This window comes from Dipteris shenzhenensis, chromosome 32 (genome assembly GCF_047967505.1).
Source record: "Dipteris shenzhenensis isolate YYH24624 ecotype China chromosome 32, Dip_SZ_1.0, whole genome shotgun sequence".
NCBI lineage: Eukaryota > Viridiplantae > Streptophyta > Polypodiopsida > Gleicheniales > Dipteridaceae > Dipteris > Dipteris shenzhenensis.
Window position 1 is genome coordinate 36,089,254 of NC_141627.1, and position 25,978 is coordinate 36,115,231.

The window sequence follows — 25,978 nt, forward strand, 5'->3', positions numbered from 1 at the left end:
TTGGGTCCTGTGCGCCCCTGTGGAGTACTTTGCCATAGTCACACTTGATTAAAGTAATAATATCCTAAGCAAGATATATCCGAAATATAATTTTTGTAACAGTTTTGTATGCCAATTTGGCAACCATGTACAACCGTAGTCAGGGCATTTACGCCATCAATATGAATTAAAGCAGTGTACTATTGAGTTTTTCCTTCATCTCCAGAGTGCCAACAGAAACTCAGTACGAAGACTTTGTATAAATGGATGCTCAAGTATGTGTGGGTGTGTGGATTTGTATGTGTGAGAGCGTATTTTTATACTATGATCTACACCCACTCTTGGACGCTGATGACGTTAATGGGGATGTCATAGTAGCTAGTCCCTGCTATGCGTGATGGAGTTTATGGTTTTCAACCTTATGAGTGACTATCATGAGATTGAAACTGCACTATGTTGTGTTTTTAGAGGATGAGTTTGGGAAGGTTCCTGGATTCATCTAGGTATATGCTTCTTTCGTATTAGCGGACATGCAAATTTCACCTTGTGAGGTTTTCGTCCATGTTGTGGCTTGTTGGTATTGTGATAACTCTTTCTATCTTAAATGGTGCATTGCCATATCTGCTAGATTTAGATGCTCCTTTGGGAGAGACTAATATGAAATGGTTTAGACTTCACAAGCAGTTGTAGCTTGAATGAAGAGATTTTGGACTACTTTTTGATTAGCCTTCTCCTTTAGTGCTAGCCTTCATCATAGCTGAGTCTGCCCTTCACCTCCGGAGTGCTGATAGAAACTTAGTATGAAGACTTTGTTTAAATGGATGCCCAAGTATGTGTGGGTGTGTGGATTTGTATGTGTGGAGCATATTTTTATACTATGGTCTACACCCAGTGTTGGGCGCTGATGATGTCAGTCGGGATGTCATAGTAGCTAGTCCGTGCCATGCGTGATGGAGTTTATGGTTTTCAACCTTATGAGTGACTATCATGATATTAAAATTGCACTATGTTGTGTTTTTAGAGGATGAGTTTAGGAATGTTCTTGGATTCATCTAGGTATATGTCATACTAGCTAGTCCCTGCTATGCGTGATAGAATTTTTGGTTTTCTCCTTTAGTGCTAGCCTTCGTCATGGCTGAGTCTGCCCTTCACCTCCGGAGTGCCGACAGAAACTCAGTACAAAGACTTTGTATAAATGGATGCTCAAGTATGTGTGGGTGTGTGGATTTGTATGTGTGAGAGCATATTTTTATACTATGGTCTACACCCACTGTTGGGCACTGATGACGTCAGTGGGGATGTCATAGTAGCTAGTCCCTGCTATGCGTGATGGAGTTCATGATTTTCAATCTTATGAGTGACTATCGTGAGATCGAAACTGCACTATGTTGTGTTTTTAGAGGATGAGTTTGGGAATGTTCCTGGATTCATCTAGGTATATATAGTCTGACCTAATGTGTCAACTCCATGTCGATATCCGTCTACACATGAAGACCCTTCAGATCAAGATGTATCAATGCATTGTAAAGAAGCTTTGTGAGGTTAGCCGGTCAAAGTGGCAATATTGAAGGTGATTGGGGTGTTATGATTGAAAATTTTGGATTACATTCTCCATTACATGCTGCTGATTTTCTCTTGCATCCATCTAGGAGAGGCATGGGCTAGGAAACATATAAAGAGAGGTCCAGGCCGAGTAAATGCACAAAATTGAGAGATACTCAAGAAGTAATTTTGGGAATTTCCCAAACCAACTGGTCATGTACTGGAATGATTTTTGTGAAGAACCAGACTTCTCAAGGATGCAAATGTGTGCATTGCATGCAGAATTTGAATGCCAATTGGCTCTCCAATGGGGGAAGTGCGCCCTCGTGAGAGTATTTGTTTCTCTTTTCGACCTACATGTAAGGTGTGAGAGAGATGGCAGATGAATGCAAGGTGAATAGAGAGAATGCTACATGAGATTCACAATGAAGGGTGATACCCTTTCATTTATGTCCCTTGAGATCACTCAAGTTCCATCTTTCCATTTAGGCCTACCCTTAGTTGTTAGAAAAGTCACTGCCCCACCTGTGAGCCCCCGTTTTGAGGGGACAAGGGGGCAGGAGACTATAGGGGTAGGGGAAGAAAAGGGCAGAGAACCTACCTGGCTGGAACCCGCGCAGCAAGAGAGATTGGTGCAGCTTTCTACGCGACTCATGCAGCAGGTATTGACAGGGCCTACGGACTGCATCAGCAGCCCATGTGCTGGGCACATGGGCCTACTCATAGGTCTGGCCCAAGCCGGCCAGCCTGGTCGGTGGAGGGGCCCTTGAAGTCGGTGCTGCAAGCAGGGGGCCGACCCCCTGCTGGTCGGTTTTCTTCAGCCCAGCAATGGGCCTATAAAAGGCCCCCTCTCTCCCCCTCATTTCTCATCACATGCACAGAAAGCCTTGCATAGGCAAGCGCGTAGGGAGAGGAGTAGGCTCAGCATCTTGGACAGCTTCACTTGGCTGTTGTACACGCTCATCTTTTGAGCTTTTGTCTGCCCACTATTGTGGAGGAATATATCTGAGTTTTTTGCTCTCTCTCTCTCTCTCCGTCTCTTTGAGTGTTGTATGAGCTAGATCGGGAGTGAGGTGTGAGTGATTCTATCCTCTATTTCCAACATGGTATCAGAGCAAGGTTTACAGCTCTAGATCAGAGTACCTCAGCAAGTAGGCGACTCCAATCGACACTCAAGTTTGCTGCGTGGTCAAATTTTCCACTGCAAATTCAGTTTTCAGTTTGCTGTTCTTTATTACTGCAAGGATGGAGGACAAGGATTCTACTGTTTCCTCTTCAGCTCCTTCTCTTCCTTCCTCCTCCTCTAGATTTCTCTCATTGACCATCCCAAACTTCAGAGAGTCAGGGAAGCTAGACGGGTCGAACTACCCGATCTAGAAGGTGAAAATACGGAGCCATTTAGTGGCTCGGAAGTTGACAATGGGGGTGGAGGCAAAGCCGAAAGATATGCTGGACAGCAAGGGGAAGATTCTCATCCCAGTAGATGGAGAAGAGCTTGAGAATTGGGAAGAGAGAGATGCCCACTCCCTAGCATTAATCATTGGAATTTGGGACCACGGCGGACTCTGTTCTTCCGCACATCTAGATGGCCGAGACGTTTGTAGAGGCATGGGCTATCCTGAAGGATCTGTATGAAATAGACAACACATCTCGTATTCTAATGCTCCAACATCAACTGTACAATCTGGACATGAATGAGGCAGACAATGTTCATGACCATCTGACAAAAGTCAAGATGGTAAGGGACCAGCTCGCGGCAGTTGGTCAGAAGGTAGACTCAAGTCATCTAGCATTGTTGACTTTACACAGGCTACCTCGCAGTTTTAACAGTTTCGTGATTATGGTCACTGGAGGACAGAGGACCAAGCCTCTCACCTTCGAGGAGCTTGGCCCTTTACTATTGTAGGAAGAGGCTCGGGAAAAACTATTTACTCAATCGGACAAGAAGGCTCTCGTGGCAAGGGACAAGCTCAGCAAGGGTAAGTTCAAAGATTCCAAGAACAAAAGCAAGACCGAGGATGCAGAGAAAAAGAGGCAGATGAAGTGCTTCTACTGTGAAAAGCTTGGTCATTCTACTAAAGAGTGCCGCAAGAAGAAGACAGATCTCAAGAAGAAGGAAGGTTTTGTTAGCATTATATGCATCTCCTGTCTACAGTGTACTTGTGTGCACACTGCTCTGAGTGAGGGCTTCTTTGTGGGTGTGCCCGCCCCTCGTGAGGTTCTTTCATTCCCGGTTCTACACTTGTATCTGACACTATTTTCCATCGGTCGGAGGCTATTCCTACACTCAGAGGGGGCACCCACGAGACAGGGCTGAAGCGGGGGACAGAGGGGGACAGCTCCTGGCCGACCAGCTGGTCGGCCTAGGCCAACTGGACCGACCACCTACCCTGGCCTCCCCTACATAAGGGCCCTTCCCTTTCCTCATTTGATTATCTTCTGGTGCAGCGCCTCAGGCTCCAGCCTCCTCGCTCCAGGCTCCTCCAGCCTCCTCGCTCCAGGCTCCTCCAGTCTCCTCGTTCCTAGGCTCCAGCCTCCTCACCTCAGGCTCCTGCCTCCTCACTCCAGGCCCCTCCTGCCTCCTCGCTCCAGGCTCCTCCAGCCTCCGTGCTCTCAAGCTCCAGCCTCCTTGTGCCCCTATCCTCTGCTCCAGTTCAGCCCCTTATGCAGCTCCTGTTTCTCATCCTGTTGATTCCTTGTATTACAGTTGCTGCCCTGGTTTATGGGCTGAGTTACAGCAGATCTGTTTGTGGCACATCTTGTTGTCTCTAGTGTTCTCTGTGTGATTCTGTAGCTTCAGTTTGCTTACATCTTCCACTGCCACTCTTGACATGGTATCAGAGCACTAGGTGCTCCCCATCCTCTTGGTTACTGAAGCATCCACCAACACCTGGGTGATTTCTTCTCTGCTTCTCTCTTGCTGGTCGGTAGCCTATATTCCTCCTGCCCCGAGATCGGCACCTTGGTTACTTTTCCCTCTGGTTGGCATCACTGCAGGCTCCCAGTTTGCTGGTCGGCATCTTCCTAGGCACCTGTCTTGTTGGTTGGCAGTACCTCCTGCATGCCCAGTGCTGGTCGGCAACACCTCAGCCACCTTCTGCTCCGAGATCTGCTCCTGTTCCCAGTCGGCAGTACCCTGGGTGGTCCCCGTGGTGGTCAACAGTACCCCAGCCTACTCCTGCTCCAGTTCCTTGGTCGGCAGTGCCTCTTGTGCACCAATTTTGGTCGGCATCCATCCTGCCCCGAAGCCAGGCACCAGTCGGCATCTTGCAAGAGGGTTTTGTGAATTTATATTTTGAAATTTTGCTCCCTGTAACCCGGACTATCAATAGCAGCCTACTGCTTCATCAAGAGCCTCTCCCCCCCTTCCTTCATCGCGCATCGGGTCAGCTCCCGTCTTCACCCGTACGACTTTATTCAGGGGTTCCTGGCAGAACTTATTGGCTCTTGATCTTTGGGTTCGATAGTTCTGTGTTTGGTATTGAAACACATGGGGGGCCTCAGCCACTCAAGAAATCATGAGTCCTGTCTAAAAAGTACGGATCTCCACACCCAGATACAGATCCCAATCCTTCCCCACTTCTCCGAAACTCAGAAGTTTGATGGTACTAACTATGACACCTGGAAGGATAACATCGTCGCAGTTTCAGAGGGGGACAGACATCCTCTTCTCCATTTACTCTCTCGTACAGGTTCCCATCTACCGGATTCTCTTCACCGACAAACCTTCCTCATTTGCACTACACTCCGAGTCTTGGATTGTTTCTTTACATGGCCCCAACCGGGAACATACTCTCAAGGGGGACTCTCCCGTTCACCATCCTTCAACAGTACGGCTCGTTATCGACAGTACCAGCTTCTTGCGGACTCACCCAGCTTCCTGCTTCTTCGACAGGAGCTGAGAGGGGGTGTTAGCATTATATGCATCTCCTGTCTACAGTGTACTTGTGTGACACTGCTCTGAGTGAGGGCTTCTTTGTGGGTGTGCCCGCCCCTCGTGAGGTTCTTTCATTCCCGGTTCTACACTTGTATCTGACACTATTTTCCATCGGTCGGAGGCTATTCCTACACTCAGAGGGGGCACCCACGAGACAGGGCCGAAGCGGGGGACAGAGGGGGACAGCTCCTGGCCGACCAAGCTCCTGGCCGACCAGCTGGTCGGCCCAGTTGGCTGGCCGACCAGCTGGTCGGCCTAGGCCAACTGGACCGACCACCTACCCTGGCCTCCCCTACATAAGGGCCCTTCCCTTTCCTCATTTGATTATCTTCTGGTGCAGCGCCTCAGGCTCCAGCCTCCCCGTTCCAGGCTCCTCCAGCCTCCTCGCTCCAGGCTCCTCCAGTCTCCTCGTTCCTAGGCTTCAGCCTCCTCACCTCAGGCTCCTGCCTCCTCACTCCAGGCCCCTCCTGCCTCCTCGCTCCAGGCTCCTCCAGCCTCCTTGCTCTCAGGCTCCAGCCTCCTTGTGCCCCTATCCTCTGCTCCAGTTCAGCCCCTTATGCAGCTCCTGTTTCTCATCCTGTTCAGGACTCCTTGTATTACAGTTGCTGCCCTGGTTTATGGGCTGAGTTACAGCAGATCTGTTTGTGGCACATCTTGTTGTCTCTAGTGTTCTCTGTGTGATTCTGTAGCTTCAGTTTGCTTACATCTTCCGCTGCCACTCTTGACAGGTTTTTGTGATAGTGATTAGGTAGGTGACATTGAGACCCGGAGATCGACCTGTGGATATTGTTTCTTACTCTCATTAGGAGTTGTGTCATGGCTGAGTAAGAAACAACCTACTGTCGCCCTTTCATCTATAGAGACGGAGTAGATGCGACTGTGGTTATGTGCGACAACCAGAGTTGCATAGCGATCGCCAACAATCCAGTGTTTCACGCACGGACGAAGCACATTGAGGTCCACTACCACTTTGTTCGAGAACTCATCGACGAAGAAGTCATAGAGTTGATGTACTGCCTGACCAACGACAACATCTCAGATGTCTTCATGAAGGCGCTTCCCAAGGAGTAGATGGACATCTCATTCGACGCATGGGGATCGGCCCACAGTTGTGTCATTGAGAGGGGGTGTTAGAAAAGTCACTACCCCGCCTGTGAGCCCCCGTTTTGAGGGGACAAGGGGGCAGAAGACTATAGGGGGTAGGGGAAGAAAAGGGCAGAGAACCCACTTGGCTGGAACCCGCGTAGCAAGGGAGATTGGCGCGGCTTTCTACGCGACTCATGGAGTAGGTATTGGCGGGGTCCTACGGACTGCATCAGCAGCCCATGTGCTGGGCACATGGGCCTATTTATAGGCCTGGCCCAAGCCGGCCAGCTTGGTCTGTGGAGGGGCCCTTGAAGTTGGTGCTCCGACCCCCTGCTGGTCGGTTTTCTTCAGCCCAGCAAATGGGCCTATAAAAGGCCCCCTCTCCCCCCCTCATTTCTCATCACCTCCACAAAAAGCCTTGCACATGCAAGCGCGCAGGGAGAGGAGTAGGCTCAGCATCTTGGACAGCTTCACTTGGCTGTTGTACACGCTCATCTTTTGAGCTTTTGTCTGCCCACTATTGTGGAGGAATATATCTGAGTTTTTTACTATCTCTCTCTCCGTCTCTTTGAGTGTTGTATGAGCTAGATCGGGAGTGAGGTGTGAGTGATTCTATCCTCTATTTCCAACATTAGCCTATGACCCTTGCATCTACCATTCAAGGCACCTTAATGCACCCTCCCTTCCTATTGCCTTTAGGACCTAGACGCATGGATGCACATCTTTATTAATAGAATTAGTATCACATGTCCAAATTTGATGCCGTTTGAAGCAGTGGCTCTAGCTCAACTAGTCCTATCTACTTAGATGATCCACCACCATAACAATTCGGTCGGTGTCCATCATAAATACAAATACATGTTACACCATTGGCATATAATTTATAATAATGTTCTAATGTCTACTAATCATGGATTAGTGATTTCTCTAGTCATGACACTCCCTCGTGCTTGAATGGGCAGAAGTTCTCTTCTGGATCTTCTCTTGTCTCTTTCTCTTGCGTTTGCTTTTCTCATTTACTTCTGCATTTGCATCTCCTCTTCATAATTTGCAAATAGTCTTCTCTTGATAGTACATGATCTCTTTTAAGTCAGAACTTAAATCTCATCTTCAAGTTCTCGTTCCTCTTGATGCTGTATATTCAAAATGTAGAAGTACCACTGCAATGCTTCTTCAATATCTCTTCATGCTCAGAATCCTCTTTTGAATACCAAGCCGCTGAAATCTCTTCATAATAACCTGCTGAATAAGCTGTAACATGTTCTCAACCAATTGGTCAGTATTAAAAGGATTCTGTCACCCAAATGTGTTATTGAACTAGGTAGACCTTGACCATAGATGATTTTGCGATGGAGAACTGCTTAGTCATATAGAAACTATAGATCATCAATCTCTTTTTCCAACTCTTCTGTTTCAGCCCTATTTATCCTATAAGGACGCTCTGCATGGAGGAGAAAATTCTTTATTCTCTATCCATACCCTATAATAAATATACCTACTCTCTATTCAGCTCGCACATCCATACACCAATGTTGGCTGAATGGATAGCATTTACTCTTGGTTCAATGTTCAACTCAAATCCCTTGGATGAGGAGGTAGAAGCCTCACCCTCTGCCAATTTTGGCTAATATAGTAGGACATTCATGCCATGGATGCCCTGGCTTATGTTTCTTACATCCGAAATATTTACCCTCCTTAATCAACCTTTTCTTCTTATCGTCAGTCATGGAAGAAAATGGTATCCATCCAAGACGTGATTGGCTGTTAACATTTTGTACAATAGCGTTCTCCTTTCCTTTGTTGAAGGTTTTATGAGGATTCAATTTCCTCTCAACAATCTCGGCCAATTTAGTGAGGTTCTCTAGGGTGATTGGGTTAAAATTTTCAACCTTATACCTCACTTTCAGGCTTAGGGCTGCTAAATACTTCTTCCTTCTATCATCCTCACTCTTCTCAGGTAACTCTAAAGAGAGTTGCTAGAACCTAGCTGTAAATTCAGCGTTACTTTCCCAATGGAAGGTTAATTCTTCTTCATGCCTCAGAGGCATGAAAGTGGCTTTCAGCTGCTCTACAAACTTGGACCATTGAAGAATAGGCTCTTTTACCGTTCGTAATAAGGACAACCACATCAAAGCATCCTTCTGTACATGCAATGTGGCAAGAGCAAGCTTCTCGTGATCGGTCTTATCTTGATGGGCAAAATATAGCTCAAAATGGCGAATCCAATTAAGGATTCTATTTGCCTCTCTTGCTCCATCATATTTTGGGAATTCTATTCTCTCTCGAGGTTGGCTCTCTTCAAGGGAGTACTTAAATCGTCATCCCCAAAATTCAGCACTCTCTTAGTCCCTAATTTTGTCATAATGGGCTGTTCAATCATTTGGCTAAGCTGAGGAACTAGCTTATCAATGGGAGACTCCTCTCTCCCTCTTGCACTTGGATTATAATCCATGTGTATGGGATTTTGAGTTAAAAGCGTAAACTCAACACCTTGCTCTTGGATGGACTCGTTTCTCCTATCATTTCTGAAGGAGAACTCCCTCTTGAGTTACTCTCATCTAAATTATCCTCTTCAGGAGGAGGCGATGGTGTTCTCTCCCTATCCCCTTCCGGTAGTGGAGGAAAAAGGACAAGTTCATTATTAAATCTCCCTTCCCTTCCCCTTTCATTTTTTTCTTTTAGTAATACAAGAGAGAAAATGACTTGCTGTAATTTCAGGAAAGGGGTTTATTTTACAGCAAAAGTCGAGTGTCATAGAGTTGATGGTACTTATCCTACTCCCACTTTACTTGTGTCGAAAAACCACTTTAAATGACCTCATCTTCCTTCTCTTTTGGCCTTTCTTCCTTGTTTTTATGCTGTAAACTGGTACACTCCGTTTGGGCTACTTGTTTTGAGTAGGGGGTACTTGGTGGGTGGATCACCCCCTTAAAATCTTGTTCCAATCTATCTGACTTTCCGTTGGGGAGAATGGGGGGTTCTCTTTTCCTTACGGTTTAAGGGTTATGAGGGTATATTTGCACAGTAGGGGCTCACCCCGTTCCCCGTCCAAAGACAAATTTTCCTGAGAAAGCCCTTACCTCAGAAGCTACGATTTGTAGCCGGGAAGGATAGCATGCACAATGACCTTAATCCGTAGTTCCCGCGTTCAAACCCTTCCTTCGTGGGCTATTTGTCTGTGTGGGTTTGCGAGTATTCCGCACGTTCCTGCTTGTCAGGATCTCTTTCGCACGTGCATCTTTCCACGCTTTCCTGGTCGTGTGGATCTCTTGCGTGTGCGTCTCTGCTCGTGTTGACTGTACGGGTCATGTGCCGTCTTTGCCTGTGTGAAGGATTAGGGACGAGTAATCCCCCCGTGAAGAAATCTCACCTAGCAGTTGAGTGGCATTAACAGGAATCAATTTAGTGATAAATATGCACCTCCACGTCAAGTGCAACAGTTAAGTAGGAATATAGAATCTAGCTTAATGTATCTTCTTGAATTTGCTGAAGCATTTGTCGGGTCTCAGCATCGGCGGTGGTAAAAGGCCAGCCAAGCCATGTGGAAGGAACTTCTTGATACTTTTTGTTAGAAACATGGTGTGTGAGAGAGAGAGAGAGAGAGAGATAGGCTAGGGAGGAAGGAAATGACACTCAAATGAAGACATAATAGAAAGGCTCATATTCATTCATCAAGTATGATATGACAAGTGAAGTACAAGCCTTTATAGGCTACACACTCACACACCAGCACCAAGTGCATATGGGATAAATCCCATGGTGACATGTGGCACTCGCACATCAAACCACTATAGATCTCTAGTACAACACACTAATACAACACAACACAACACATCTCACACACTCTTTGGCTACGATATCTCCAACACCCCCCTTCAGAGCAAATAGTGTGAGACCCCACACGCAAGGAGTAGACCGATTCCCCCTCCACTGTAATACTGCAAAGAGCAAGTCCAACTTTCCAAACCTCCCGTGTGATAGTGACTTCTCAGTCAGCTTGCAACCGGCAAGGGCAAACCATCACTCGCCACCCTCCCCCCTTTATTCTAAATTGGGTGGTCAATACCATTATACCAAAGTAAATGACAATACATTCATTTTTGGGGGACAACTTAGGGTAGAGTACCTCTTATTGACTCCAAATACATTCATTTTAGAGGGTCAATTCAAGGCTGAGAATCTTTATTGACTCAACATAAAAACACCTAGCATATAGGACCTAGAAAGTCCAATCCGAGTCATATGGCTCCTCAAGAGACAAGCCGTGAACCTTAGCTGTGGCTGCATGTATCTCCTTAGGGGGCTCTTCAGGTTTGGCCTATTCTTTAGCAAGAATATTGCATGGTGCTTCTCTTGTTCCTGTTCCTTCTTCTTAAAGCAATGAGCCTCAATATGTCCTTTTCTCTTGCAAAACCTGCAAATAATATTCTTGTTGGTCTTCCAGTTGCTTGTGGAAGCAAATGCTTGATCACTAGGAGAGGCAAGAGTGGCTTCCTTGTTATGATGGTCCTTCTCAATGAGTAGAGCCACCATATCATCAAACGTGGTAGTGGCAAGGTGTAGAACTTCAAGAGTTAGCTCAAAGCGGGATATTCCGTGCATACTCTTCATAAGGACAGTCATCTTATCTTCATCATCAGGCTCACTTTTCAAACTTGAGAGTTGTTGAACAAGAGATTGAAACCTTGCTGGATGATCACTCAACTGATCACTTTCTTCCATTTTCAAATCATAGAACTTGAGCTTCAAAAAGACTTTGGAGTTGGTGATTTTGTTACCAAATAATGTCTCAGGTGATCACAAATCTCCTTAGCTATTGACTTGAAGTCCACATGATGGATGAGAGAGTCGGCCAATCAAAGACCAATGAGGGCAATGGCTTTTGTATTCTGTTGCTTCTGCTCAAGGTGCTGCAACAGGTTCGAAATGTAGAGGAGAGCTCAGTTGGGCAGCTCCGAATTGCAGAGGCAGGTCACTGAGGTGAAATTTGGCTATCTGGAGGCCTTGAAACAGATCGAGAATGGCTTTGTTGGCGGCGGTTATGCAGCAGCAGCCTCAAAACAGGTCGGAAATGCCTTCAAAGGCCTCGAAGTGCTACAAATGAAGCGCACAGGTGGTCGGCTATGGTGCAGCAACAATGAAAGACTGTTTTGGGCGCCGAAAACCTCCACACATTGCAGGCGCCTCTGAGAAAACACGCCGACCAGCAGGGAACAGGCTGCCTAGTGCTCCAAGAGAGCTCGAATGGAGGCGGATGGCTGTAAGGGCATAGAAGAGAGGTGAAGTGGCTATGGAGGAGGCTGAATGAAGGCATCAATGGAGGTGGAAATGAGCTGAGAGAAACAGACTGCTAGAGGCGGCTGCAAGAAGAGCTGAGCAGAATTAGGGTTAGGACATGAAGATGATGACATGGCAGGGCGCCTAGGGCAGGACTGACCTGCTCTAAAACATGTGTGTGTGAGAGAGAGAGAGAGAGATAGGTTAGGGAGGAAGGAAATGATACTCAAATGAAGATATAATAGAAAGGCATGAATTCATTCATCAACTATGACATGACAAGAAGTACAAGCCTTTATAGGCTACACACTAACGTACTAGCACCAAGTGCATATGGGATAAATCCCATGGTGACACGTGGCACTCACACATCAAACCACTCCTAGGTCTCTTGTACCCACCAACACAACACATCTCACACACTCTTTGGCTATGATATCTCCAACACTTTTTATAGAAGAGTTGAAAAAAAAAAAGAGATTGATGATCTATAGTTTCTATAGATTAAGAAGCTCTTCAACGCAAAATCATCTATAGCCAAGGTCTACCTAGTTCAATGAAACATTTGGGTGAGAGAATCGTTTTAATACTTACCAGTTTGTTGAGAATATGTTTCAGCTTATTGAGCAGGTTATTATGAAGAGATTTCAGCAGAATTCTGAGTATGAAGAGATACTGAAGAGTTACTGCAGTGGTACTTCTGCATTTTGAATATTCAGCATCAAGAGGAACCAGAACTTCAAGATGGGATTTAAGTTCTGATTCAAAAGAGATCGTGTACTACAAAGAGAAGACTATTTGCAGATTATGAAGAGGAGATGCAAATGCAGAAGTAAAAGAGAAAAGCGTACGCAAGAGAAAGAGACAAGAAAGGATCCAGAAGAGGACTTCTGCCTATTCAAGCAGGAGGGAGTGTCATGACGAGAAATCACTAATCCGTGATTAGTAGACATTAAAACATTATTATATATTATACGCCAATGGCGTAACATGTATATGTATTTATGATGGACACCGAATGATTTGTTATGGCGGTGGATCATCTCAGTAGATAGGACTTGGGTTGGAGCCGCTGCTTCAGATGGCATCAAATTTGGACACGTGATACTTATTTTATTAATAAAGATATGCACACACGTGTCTAGGTCCTAGTGTCACCAGTTGGGGCTTCTCCCAAGAAAATAAAGAATATTCTTTATTAGAATTGGCTTTGGTCAAAGAATGGTTGAGTTAATTAACCAAGAATAAGTTTTGTTTTACTTTTGCTTTGCATCAGTAAAAAAAGAACTGTGGGGACGCACAAGGGACTAGAAATAGTCCAAGAACTAGAATGCATGCATTAGACTAACCTTTAATGGGTTAAAGTGTTGAATGTTGTTTGTGGCAATGTGTAGGACCAAGGAAAGTACAAAGAAGCCCTAGAATTAGGGGAAAAGTGTAAAAAGCAGGTCCTACCAAAGGCAAAAAGCATCCAGAAAGTGGGCGCTTATATGGAGGAGGGCCCTAGCTAGGCAGACAAGCAGAAAAAGCAGCTTAATTCTCAAGAAAAGCCCTAAAAGCAGCAGAAAAAGCTAGAAAGCTTGGTTTTTGTATAAAAGTAGCTTTTAGGAAGAACAAAAGCATAAAATAGCTTTTAAAAAGCACTAAAGCTAGAAATAGCTTTCAAAAAGCAGGTTTAGCTTTTTGCTAGGCCAAGTTTATAAAAGAAGAGCCAAAGAGCTCAAGATCATTCAGTTTTGTACTCAGTTCATGCTCTTGTGAAGAGCGAGTTGTACAAAGACTATTTTCTATTGCAATGAAGACCTTTGGTGGGGGGGGGGGGGGGCAGCCTTCTTTCTAGCCCCTAGTGTTGTGTTCTTGCTTCTCTCCCTCATCTCCCAGCTACTCTACTTGTCGGCAATCACGTTTCAATAAGCTCTTCAAAGTTCCCATGCTTTGTTCAAGTTCCAGTTACAAATTCTAGTGCAGGAGCAAATTGTGATTTCTTCTATAGAGCCTGTCTTGGATTGCGTGCCAGGTTCTTGAGCCTGAGAGTGTTTCCTTTGCTGCGATTCTATGCCAGAGTGTTCCTTTTGCTGCAATTTTGGTTTCTACGCGTGGATTGAAGCCTGTAAGTGCCTGAAAGCCGTGCCCGGGAGTCCATGAGGAATTTGCGATTGGTTTGAGGGCTGTTCTTTGGTTTAGTTACGGTTTCAGCTAGAGGCAATAGGAAGGGAAGGGTGCATTAAGGTGCATTGAATGGTAGATGCATGGGTCATAGGCTAAGGGTAGGTGTAAATGGGAAGATGGAACTTGAGTGATCTCAAGTGACATTAATGAAAGGGTATCACCCTTTCATTGTGAATCTCACGTAGCATTCTTCATTCACCTTGCATTCATCTGCCATCACGCACACATCTTGCATGTAGGTCGAAACAGAAACAAGTACTCTCACGAGGGTGCTCTTCCCCATTGGAGGGCCAATCGGCATTCAAATTTTGCATGCATTGCACACATTTGCATTCTTGAAAAGTTTGGTTCTTCACGGTTGATTCCCATGGGTGGTAGATCCAAGAGGCGCAACATGTGTGCGATTGACTGAGCTGAGATAGCCATAGGGGTGGAAGATCCTTGAGAGCTAGCTGTGGAAATGGTTGCAATAACCCCTGGATGGAAGACCCTGAGGAACTGCATGCAGCTACTATGGAAACTGAATGGTCCGTGGACTAGTAGACCCAAGAGAAGCCAATGTTTGAACTGCTGCGGAATAGTCCACTGAACTGTGTTGTGAGACGGAACCTGCGGAGCAGGTAAGATGAAGAACTGTCTGTGGGTACTGTGGGAGGATAGTCCACTATATTGTGCTCTAGGGTACCCTTGAGCGGATGATTGACTCACATTGTTAGATGTTGATTGGGAGAGGAAGTGTGAGCAGGGCTTGAGAATTGCTGATGTTGTAAAAGCATCTGCTCTCGGTCTTACCTGCGCTAGATCTCTTATGCTACCAAGTCGGCATGACATCTGGCCTGATGCGCGGCCAACTCAAGGCATTTTTGTTTTGGCAGAAGCTGGAAACGGTCCATATCACTGCATTTTCCCAGCCAACTTGGCTCACCAGCCAGTCAGCTGGTTGGCTGGCTGGTAGGGCCTGCCCACGCAGCCCCATGGGTCGACTTGAAGGGGGTTGAGTCTACCTCATAGTTCAAAGAAACGTTTCAACACTTAGAAACATGAAATGTTTTAAAACGTTTCAAAAAAACAGGGGGTGTTTCAAAAACTGAGTTTGTATCTTTGGGTCTTAATAAATGCAAATTTTATGCCCTGCAATAGTATGCTGAAACTATGTAAAACTAAGCTAAAAATTACAAAATGCTTTCATACAATATCTATGATGCCCAATGATTTTGGAGTACTCTAGTATGTAAGTTGCTACTAGCTAGTTGTTGCAGAAGACTAGAGATAGAGTGTGAGCTTTGAACTTTAAAATAGAGACTAGAATCTAGGTTGCAAAGTTTAAATTTCAAACTTTAACTAAAGTTTAATATTTTTTATTTAGGTTAGTACAGGTAAAGGTACTCCACGTTTCATTGGTAATGAAACGTTTCGAAATGTGTTGCAAGTTTTGAAACGTTTCGTTATCAATGAAATGCGTTTCATTGAAAATATGCTGCGTTGGGGCGTTGTGAGACGGTGAGTGTGCAGCCAATTGTCACTGCCACCCGTGCCTGGCACTGATGCATGTGACAGCTCATTACTAAATCTACTGAAAGTTTAACCAGAGGGGCTTTTAAGTTAACTTCCAAGTGTTCTTGAAGATGTTTCAATGAATTTATTATTTCTTACATTTTGCAACTCTAAAATTCTTTGTTTAGATTTACAAAAGCAAGGATGCTATGTTTTAGCATGTAATTTATACACTTTCAGAACAGATATTCTACCAGGCTTGATCTCGTGCGCAAAACCCCTGAGACATTAAGTAGGGCTGTGGTACTTCACACAGTGAGGTGCAGTTATGCAGTTGTTTGTCCTGCCTGTTTTATTTTAATTTGGTTATGGACTTGAGTATCATTAATTTACTTTGCTTTCCCCCAGCAACTCCCTCTAATTTCTCCAGGCAGCCCCCAGTGCAACAACCCATGCATCCCAGGTCCCTCATAAAGACAGTGAACATAAAAGAAAAATTAAGAGGTGATATTTAGGCTTGCTGGAAAAAGAGCCATTCAAAGAAATCATATTTAAGCACTGTTAGGACGTTTAGAGTTCTTTTTGGCAATGCTAGGTTTGAACTTTGTATCCTTTTGCAGAGAATGTTCAATGTGACCATTTGAAATGTGTGGTGTGATTTTGCAGTACCAGGTTCATTCTCCTGGCGTATGCGGACTGCTTTGGTAGGCTCAGTGCTGGGTGCAACTCTGGGCATACCTATAGGTGAAAACTAGCCCCCCCTTTCCCTTTTTTTCTGTTTCCTTTCACTCACTCACCAGCCAAGTACTAAAGAGACACCATCCTTTGAACAAATAAAAGAAAATGCAAGAGAAAATCTCCCCTGAATTCAAATTTCCCTTTAAGTCAGTCACCCTTTCTCCTCGATCTGTAGATCCATATACATGTGAGCATGGTGTTTACAACCTCAGCATTTGTGCAAGTTCTTGCTGTGTCTCGTATTTTCTCAAGGCAGAACACATTGCAATCTAGATTTCTTTTGTCAGTTATCCTGTTTTGCCTTTCCACAATTTATTGGTGATGCATCCATCTAGAACGCACTTTTATTGTCTGAGATAATTCAATATGAAATGACACCCTTGAGATCTTATGCTTTTCCTATGTAAAAAAATGCTTAGTACTTACACACATGCCTTTGGGCTTAACATGCATATCCTTGGTTGCTGGAAGGTGAGAGGATAGAAGATAAATACATTCATCTTATCTTGTAAGGGGTAATGGCAGTCTGGCATGCATCTTCTTCGAAAGGGAAATTCAGGAAGGAGTAAGGTTGGATTTTGGGGAAGGTTCTTGTTTGTAAGTACTTGGACCTCTCAAACACCTCTTAACTGCTGGTTTTAGGGAATTATATAAGGAAGTAACTATTAGATTATGAGTAGTGTGGGGTGAACATGCCCTTGGGGCTCTAGCTAGGAGGTTTTCGTACCTAGGGTTAGTTTCCTTTGTAGAGGATATACTCCTCATTTTGGCTATTGTTTGTAACACAACTCTTGCATTCTTGATACAAATCCACATTTTGATGTTCTATCATTTCCAAATCAAACATTTGGTATGAGAGCCTTGCATCTTTTCAAATAAAAGCTTGACAGGTAAAGACGGGAGCCGGTACAATGCTTGATGAATTACGGGTGGGAGTGGCTTTCAGTTGTTGATCCAAGTTTCAACCATCCATCCGGGTTCAGGCAAAATGTTCTTTCATTTCCAAATCCAACATTTGGTATGAGAGTCTTACATCTTCTTTTCAAATAAAAGCTTGACAGGTGAAAATGGAAGTCCGATGCATGATGAAGCAAGGGTGGGAGTGGCTTTTGGTTATTGATCCAACCATCCATCCGGGTTCAGGAGAAAAATGCAACCATTCTCGAAGAGCTGCCACTCGTCTTAGATCAGCCTTGCTTTGTTTGTCATCCAAGAGCCACCCGCCATTGCTCTGTTCGTCGTGCTGCACATCTTTGTCTGCCTTCTCGCTTATTTTGTTCCGCTCTATACAACTCGTATGTCTATTGTTGCCTGTCCGTACAGAGGCTCCACAGTCCGTATAGTTTTTGATTTCCCTACTATCCCTGCACCGTACAGTGCAGCTGTGTGGATAACGGATTTAGACAAGATCATTTGTACAATCTTGTGCTACTATACACTGCTGGCCTTACAAAATCTTTTGTATCAATCTTATTGTGCCTTCTTACAGTTTCAAATGTTGGCACTTTTGTCAATCTTATTATGCCTTCTTACAATTTCAAATGTTGGCACTTTTGTCAATTTTAGGTGTATTTGTTTATAGAATTACATATACAAAGAGCCGTTCCTGCCTCAGTTCAATGTGTCTTGCTCTGTCTGTCGTTTGAGAGCCACTAGTCGTTGCTCTGTTTGTTGCGCTACACATATTGGCCTACCTCCATCGCCTATTTCATCGTGCTTTGTACAACTCATCTGCGTCATCATTTGTTTGTACACACACGTCATTCTGTGTACAATTGCCTTATGGATTCAAACATCGTTGTTTCTACAATCTTGTACTGTTGTATATTGCCGGCCATACAAGATCTGCCGTATGAATCTTATTGTGCCTTGTAGGCATTGTAGATCGCAAAGAGATTTGCAGATCTGGTAATTTTTGTAGTCAATCACTTAGACTGAGTATGTAATTTTGGGGCTTTGTCGATTTCAGGTATAATTATATGTAAAGTTACATATATGAAGAGCCGCCACCCACCTTGGTTCAGTGTGTCCTGCTCTCATCGTCGTTTGAGAGCCACCCACCATCGCTCTGTTTGAAGATCTGCCGTACAAATCTTATTGCACCTAGAGGCATTGTAGATTGCAAAAAGATTTGCAGATCTGGTAATTTTTGCAGTCTAAATCACTTAGAATGAGTGTGTAATTCTAGGACTTTGTCAATTTCAGGTATAATTGTATGTAAAATTACATATATGAAGAGCTGCCACCCACCTTGGTTCAGTGTGTCTTGCTCTCTTCGTTGTCTGAGAGCCGCCTACCATCTGTTTGTCGTGCCACACACCTTTGCCTACCTTTTCCACGTGTCTTGTCGTGCATTGTTCACAGCTCATTTGCATCATTGTTACCCGTCCGTACACACATGCCATTGTTTGTACAATAGGTATGCACTATCTTGTACATTTGACTTTTTTATAATCGTTGTGCCGTATATTTGATTTTCGTATAGCCGTCGCGTCATATGGATTCATGTAGGATCGTCTGTAGAATCTTTTGTTGTGGTACACTGCTGGCCATACAAGATCTATCGTATGAATCGTATTGTGTCTTGTAGGCATAGTAGATTTCGCGCTTCTTGTAGATTTGAAATAGATTTGTAAGTTTGATCATTTTTGCAATCAATTGTGAAAATTTGGGGCTTTTGTCGATTTCAAGTATATTTGTTAAGTAACTTGAAATTTGCATGAAATTAGAGTTTTGTACGTTCTTTCGTAGACCTTTTGGGGTAGACTTAGGGCTATTTTTACTTGGACCCAATGTGAGTCACATTTTTGGGGTAGATTGCGAGCATTTTATGAACTTTGGTTGGCAGAATAATGGGGTTTTGGCACAGGAGGACAATTTGGATGGAACCAACTACTCCTTGTGGAGCTTTATGGTAAAAAATCTGTTGGTTGCAAATAATTTATGGGGATGATTTTCGTCCTATAGATATTGCCCCTACTACACCAGTCATAGGAGAACCGTGAATAGGAAGCTGCTAGACAAGAAATGCAAGACCTTCAACTTCTATACAAGAGTATAGAAGGTGGGATTACGTGATGCGTAGGCCCTAGCCATGATCTCTATGTCAGTGAAGAAATCCATCATTTCTCACATCCGTGCATGCAAGACTTTGTAATGTGCATGAGAGATTCTTGAGATCATGTATCAGGCCGAGATTGAGGTAAGGGTTGCTTTTCCTAAGAAGGAGCTTGAGGATTTGGAGATCCATGAAGGTGATAGCACGGCTAATCATCTTACAAAGATCTAGGTTCTTCCGGAGCGGCTCCTAAATATTGATGAAGCCATTTCTGAGAAGGAATAGATTCTAGGCCATTGTTATATTTTGTAACTTTCATTGATGTTTTCTCTAGATTTGCTTGGGTTTATCCATTGAAAGAAAAGTCTGAAAATTTAAGTGTTTCAGCATTTTGTTTCAATGGCTGGAAGGAATCAGATTGCAAGGTGATGCCCTCCGTGCATATGGAGCGGGGAAATATTTGTCAGATGCATTCAAATCATACTTGGTAGCATAGAGAAAGCCGAAGGTATACTATCTCAGAAAGCTGAAGGTTAACTATCTCAGTACTTATCGCAGCCTTGTTTAAGTTCATATGCCTTAACAGATGAGAGGCAAATTAGATGACAAGGCTTTAAAATGCATATTTGTTGGTTACAACTGTGGCAAAATGGATGCCCTCTCTTATATCCATACAAGCAAGGAATCTTTGACAGAAGAGATGGTTTTGCAGAGAATTCACCTCAAGCCGCTTGCTGAATTCAGTAGACAGTTAACAAGTAACTCACAGAATATGTTTGAAGGTCTGTCCATTGGGCACAGAGGTCCATGAAGACCAGCAGCTTCTGATGCCTAGTGGACAGCATGTGGAGGCAAAAAATTAGCTTCAAAATCAGCCCATTGCAGATTTTGAAGTGGAGGAAGCAGTACAGGAAGAGAGAGCAGCCATGGAACAAGCAGAACAGTTCCATGTTGGCTGATTGTACTTGTAGGAGGGTAAGCTCTCAGCTCCTCTATCTAGTAGGACACAGACTAGAGCAAGAAATGCCACATAGCATGTAGGTGTGGCCTGTATGAGCACTCTCTATGATGCAGAGGAGCTAGCTTCAGTTAGAAGATGAACATTGGCAGGAAGCCATGTAACAGGAAATGAATGCACTTCATAAGAAATGGTGTGGATCTGGCACATGGCAAGAAGCCCATACGCACTAGGTCGGTATACAAAGTCAAGAGAAATCTGATGGTACCATTGACGGGGACAAGGCCAGACTTGTGGCTAAAGGCTATGCTCAGTAGAGGGCATTGATTTTGAAGAGACTTTTGCTCCTACTTCTAGGCTGTCCGCTATCAGATGTGTAGTTGCATTGGCTGCCCATCATGGATGGAATGTGTCTCATTTGAGATATAAAAACAGCCATTCTTAAATGGGAAATGCAGGAAGATTTTTTGTGAATCATCCCATTGGTTTTGTTGTGAGTGGTCAAGAAACCAAGGCGTGTAAGCTGAGAAAAGCACCTGATACAAGCTCCTAGAGCTCGCTATGAGAAGATACAAGCCTACTTCATCAGCCAGAAATTCAGAAATTGTCCAACTGAGAGCACCTTCAAAATGTTAAAGGGATCATCTGTATGTGGATGACATGCTGCTGACTGGGAATAATCATGATGCCATCTCAGCTTTTGAAGTTAGTTTACATAAACTGCCCCCCCTTCATAGAGAGTGTTTTATGTTTTTATTGACTGTTTGCCAATAGCTGAATACTGTTTGCCTAATGGCTGAGAAAAGGACACTGTAGGTGAAGGGTGAAGTTGACTACTGCTGCTCACTGCTGGTATTTTTTGGAACTGCTGGAGGGGGTGGGCTGCTGCTGATGGGGAAATGCTCCCTTATATAGGCCTTTAGGTCAAACTCCTTCCATAGACCGAGTCTTTAAATTTACAGACTGAGGCTGTAAATCTTCAGGCTGGTTGTTTGTAAGTCCACAGACAAATCTGTATGGACGCTGTCTTGCTCGTGTCAGCTGCGGTACAGGCTGTGCAGCAGCTTCTTCTTACCTGGATGCCCCTGTTTTTGAGCTGTACCTGCTGTTACAGTCAGTTCGACCAGTTTTTGGGGCATCTAATCACTGCTGCAGATCTGTTTTTTCATTTAGAGGTGTCGGTCACGTAGGTGCTTAGACAATTCTGCAGTACACAATCTGAGCATAAAACAGAGTTTGTACACCTCTACAGACTAGTATTTTGCAAAAAAGTAAAAACCACGTAATCTGAGCATAAAATAGAGATTGTACACCTCTATTTAAGGCTGGAGCAGCAAAGTACAGAGCTGTACTTGTCAAAATGTACTGCAGAATTGTCAAAATGTGGTGTTTACTGTGGGAGGTATATTTGCTTTGAAATTGAGCATTTTTCAATGATTGTTTGGACTGTTTTCAGAGGCATTTTGCTGCCCACTTTCAAGGTGTAACATGCATACAGTTATCTTTTAGCTTGCATTTGGAGTTATGTTCCTTCTCCATTGCTCGCATTCATTAGCCCTTGTGCCACTTTGAGCCAAGCATGGGCAGATTGATTCTCTTTGGGACAGTTTTGGAGGTGCATTTTAAAGCCAAGCATTGGCTTTGAAAGAGACTTCTATTAAGTATGAAACAAGAAACTGTCAAAACAGCAATTAAACCTCCTCTGAAAGTGGAGAAATCAGCTGTTTCAGATGCGACCATGAAGAAGGCACTTGCTGCAGGTATGAAACCTTCAAGAAAAGTGTCGGCCAGCTTCAAACGAGATGTTTAAAAGGGAAAAAACGGATGCACCCAGCCTGAGTATGATCAGACTAGCCACAGAAGGACGTCAAAACTCTGATAGAATGTGTTGCCCAATCAAGGAGGGATCCTGGAAATAGCAAGGAGCGGTTCTGGAAATATATGCCTTGCCTTGGAACACCTGTTGGAGTGGTTGCCTGGCTCTAGACAGCATAGTGACAGAAGTGTAGGTTGGCGCATGGGGGTGTGGGGAATGGTGTGGGAGCAACCAGCAGCTTGCTCTGATATGAGAAAAACTGAAAGCTGGAGCGCAAGGTGAGATGGAAAATGGAAGCTGTATGTGTTTGGAGCAACAACAAAAGAGAGAGAGCACTAGGGTGGTTGTAGAGACAAAGCCTAGGATGGACCCTAACTGGGGTCAACATGCATGTGGTGACTAACTCAACCACAAACTCAGTCTCTAACTGAGCTCAGGGATGGAAAACCTTATGGGAAAAACTGTCCCTTGTCCCTTATTATGTTGGCTACTTCCTTAGAGATTCATGTTTCCGACCATGATATTTTTTAAACACCCAGATTTGAATGGCCGCCAAGCTTAGTGGACAGGATTCATGCTGAATTCCATATGGGAATCTGTATCGAAGAGGAAGGAAAACTAAAGTAGTTGCAGCCTGATCATGGATATACATAATTTGAGTCTCAGTGTTAAGAGAGTGAACTCATGACTGAGACTAAAGAAACTCAAAAGGTGGTCGAGTATGTTGAGAGTCTTTTGGTCTAAGGCTATTATGATTGTGGGGTAATTGATGACTTGACACCTAGAAAGAAAGAAGGAAAGAAAGTTTATTAAAGGCTGCTAAAGAGCGATGGGTCTATGAGACTGAAAGAAAACCTGATACAATGAGCAAAAGGGTGGAGCTACTAAGCGAGCATCCTAACCCATGCCAGAAAACTGTGTAGACATAGTCAGTGATATCATCTTACATGTCCACCATAGTCATATACAGCCATCCTGGCGCCATCAGCCTCATGTGGAGACGCAGTTTGATCGAGTACAATATTATATGCATACATAACGTCAATAGGTGTTTGGATAGGCCCTCCAATCCGTCTCTGAAAATGCAATGGGAATCTCATAGTAGAATTGGAGCCATTTTCAGAGACGGATTGGAGGGCCTCTCCAGACACCTATTGCCTTTTCAAAGAGCGGCCGAGTAGAGGGGATACCTAGAGAGAGTCGTAGTGGTACAGGAGCCATAAGCGTGCACGCGGTAGAGGTAAGTGATAGTTTGAAACGCCGCATCTAATTGCAGTGGGGATGCCCTGAACACAGCTTGAATGATCCGATGAGGGACAGATGGCTTGCTGCATATCATCCGTGATAGTAGGAGAACTTGTAATCTCTCCACTCGAGCCCACTTTGTGTTGGAGAGGTTTCGTCCCAAGCAAGTGCTACCACACATGCTCGCAGGTTGAACCAAGGAGTCAAAAAGGAGAACCTTGGTCCGCGGGTCCTGAAAGTGTGAGTGGAAGCATTGTTTCTCCAGTTGGGCCAGGGAGTCATAACCTCTACTCAGGCGGGCTTGCATCGCCGGTCTCATCGTGAAGATAGGTCTAGAGAACAGAACTCCTAGGTATGTGTGTGATGAAATGATCTCAACTGGTGCCCCGTCAAACGTAAACTACTCTTTGTGTGCAACTGCTTTGGAGGTGTTGAAGATCATAACCTTGGTTTTACCCGGGTTGACCTTCAAGTTATGAGACTTGCAAAAACCCCGTAATGCATCTAGATGTCTCTGGAGCCCCCCAGCGAACGACGATAAGAGTACTACATCATCAGTGTATAAAAAAATCTGGAGCAAGTAACCCGTGAGAGCTCAACCAGCTCCTTCTAGGGTCCTCATAAAAGACTCAAGCTCGTCTGTGTAGAGGCCAAACAAGGTCGGTGAGAGTGGACAACCTTGTTTGATCCCAATGGTGCTCATGATCTCATATGTCCATCCACCCCCTGTTCGAACCCTACCAGAAACCCTCTTATAAATTGCCATAACAGCCCAAACTATCTCTGGCCCATATCCCAACTCCTGTAACCGCCTGATGAGACGTGCTCGAGGTTTTGCCTTTCCTGTGGCATATTTAGGATGGGTGTTTGCTGTGGTAATCACACCAAAGAAGAGTGGGGAGGGGCGGTTATGTGTGGACATGCATCCATTAAATGCTTGCACAAAGAGGGATTTTTATCCCCTTCCGCTCTAGGATATATATATATCCCTTTCCGCTCTAGGATATATATATATCCCCTTCCGCTCTAGGATGAAATCTTAGATCAAGTGCCTGGTCATGAAAGATATTGAATGTGATGGATACTCAAGGTACTATCAGATTCGTATTGCTGAGGAAGATCAGAGAAAGATGACGTTTGTGCCACCAACGGGACTTATACTTTACATCTCATGCTGTCTACTTTGGTTAATGCTTCAGCACCTTTCCAAAGTTTCATGTGTCAGGTGTCCGCACCGTATTTGTAAAATTCATAGACTCATTTGGATTTGAAAAGAATTGGATGATGCCCATGGGAATTTGAAACCCAGTTAATGTCATATAGCAGAAGCCAAAGTGATACTTTTGGGGCACATCATTTCAGTGGAAGAAAATGAGATGGACCCTGAAAAGATCTCAGCAATACAGGCTTTACAATTGCTGAAAACGTGTCAGCAACTGAGGACTTTCTTGCAGAAAATCACATATTATGAGAGGCTTTTGTTAGAATCGGGTGCTTCATCGCTTGCATCAGTTGACAAAGATGGGAGCTGAATTTATATGGACAGAGAAGATCCAAAAGATGTTTGAAACTGTGAAAGCGATGCTTCAGAAAGGGCCTGTCATGATCCCGCCAGATTGGGGGAAGGACTTCTTTGTTAGTGTTGGTGTATCTAAGGATGCCTTAGCTGCTATCTTGCTGCAAAAGGGCAGTCCACGCGTACGGATTTCTGTACTCTAGCCGTATGATGTACGGCACATTTTCATACGGAGTGTCAGCGCCGTATAGCCCGTACATTGTACAGATCGCGTACTGTACACTAACCCATCCGTACATTGGCAGGCTGTCCGTACCTTTGCAGGTGTCGTACCATTTGCAGGTCTGTACAAGCATCTGTACACAGCTCCGCCGTACAGTGCAAGACTTGCTTCGTGATCTGCTTGTGCATTTGCAGATCTTCCGTACAGGTTTTCTTTGTAAGGTCTCCTTGCAGGATCATTTTGCAGGTGCTTTCCTTTGCAGGTGTTTCTTTTTGCAAAGAAATCGGGGCTTGTGAGTCCTTTGCAGGCACATTGCAATTTTGGAGTGCTTTTGTGCATTCTTGGACAGACAATGCAAGCAGATTGCAGATTTGTCCAGAAATTGGTGCTTTTGCAGGCGAAGTGCAATTTTGGCAACATGTGGGGCTTTCAGTCAATTTTCACTCTTTCAGTTGCAATTTCTCACAAAAATTTGGGGCTTTTGCATTTTGGATGCAATTTGGCAGTGGATAGACAATTTGGGAGTTTTGCAAGCAATTTTGGACTCAGATCGAGTCACATTGCAGACATTTGCCAATTTTTGTAGACATATTTTGCAGATTTTGGGCATTGCAGAGCATTTTGGTGCATTTTAAGCCTTTGATAGGCTGTGACAGCAACCTGTCATTTCGGGCAGATTTTTTGCAGACTTTGGTTGTGCATCTTTGATCCCAGGAAGGGAATTCACTTGTCAGATTTGCTGCATTTTTTGTTTTATCTGGTAGATATGGCTCAGAACAACCCCAATGAGGTTTTTGGTGTCCTCACATAGGAGGATAAGTTGGATGGTACCAACTACTTATGGAGTTTTATGTTTCGCAATATTTTAGTTAGCAATCACCTATGGGATTATGTCAACGGAGATGAGACACGGGCAGAGACTGTGGTTGCACCTGTCACT

General features: G+C 44.4%; 1 protein-coding gene across 4 annotated transcripts in view; it reads left to right on the plus strand.

The window, feature by feature from the left end:
* Positions 1 to 25,978, plus strand: part of LOC147880676 (Mitochondrial import inner membrane translocase subunit Tim17/Tim22/Tim23 family protein) — a 65,992-nt gene that overhangs the window by 20,521 nt on the left and 19,493 nt on the right. For 2 of the 4 annotated variants that reach the window (XR_015540599.1, XM_087371254.1), the window contains exon 4: positions 16,151 to 16,228. The exons of 1 other annotated variant lie outside the window; for it this stretch is intronic. Coding sequence is in view for 1 of the 3 variants with exons in the window: in XM_087371254.1 (XP_087227380.1) it covers positions 16,151 to 16,228 (78 nt within the window). In the remaining 2 variants the exon portion in view is untranslated. Of the gene's footprint in view, positions 1 to 16,150; positions 16,229 to 18,191; positions 18,365 to 25,978 lie in introns of all 4 variants that reach the window. One more of the 4 variants, XR_015540600.1, reaches the window with a different exon arrangement.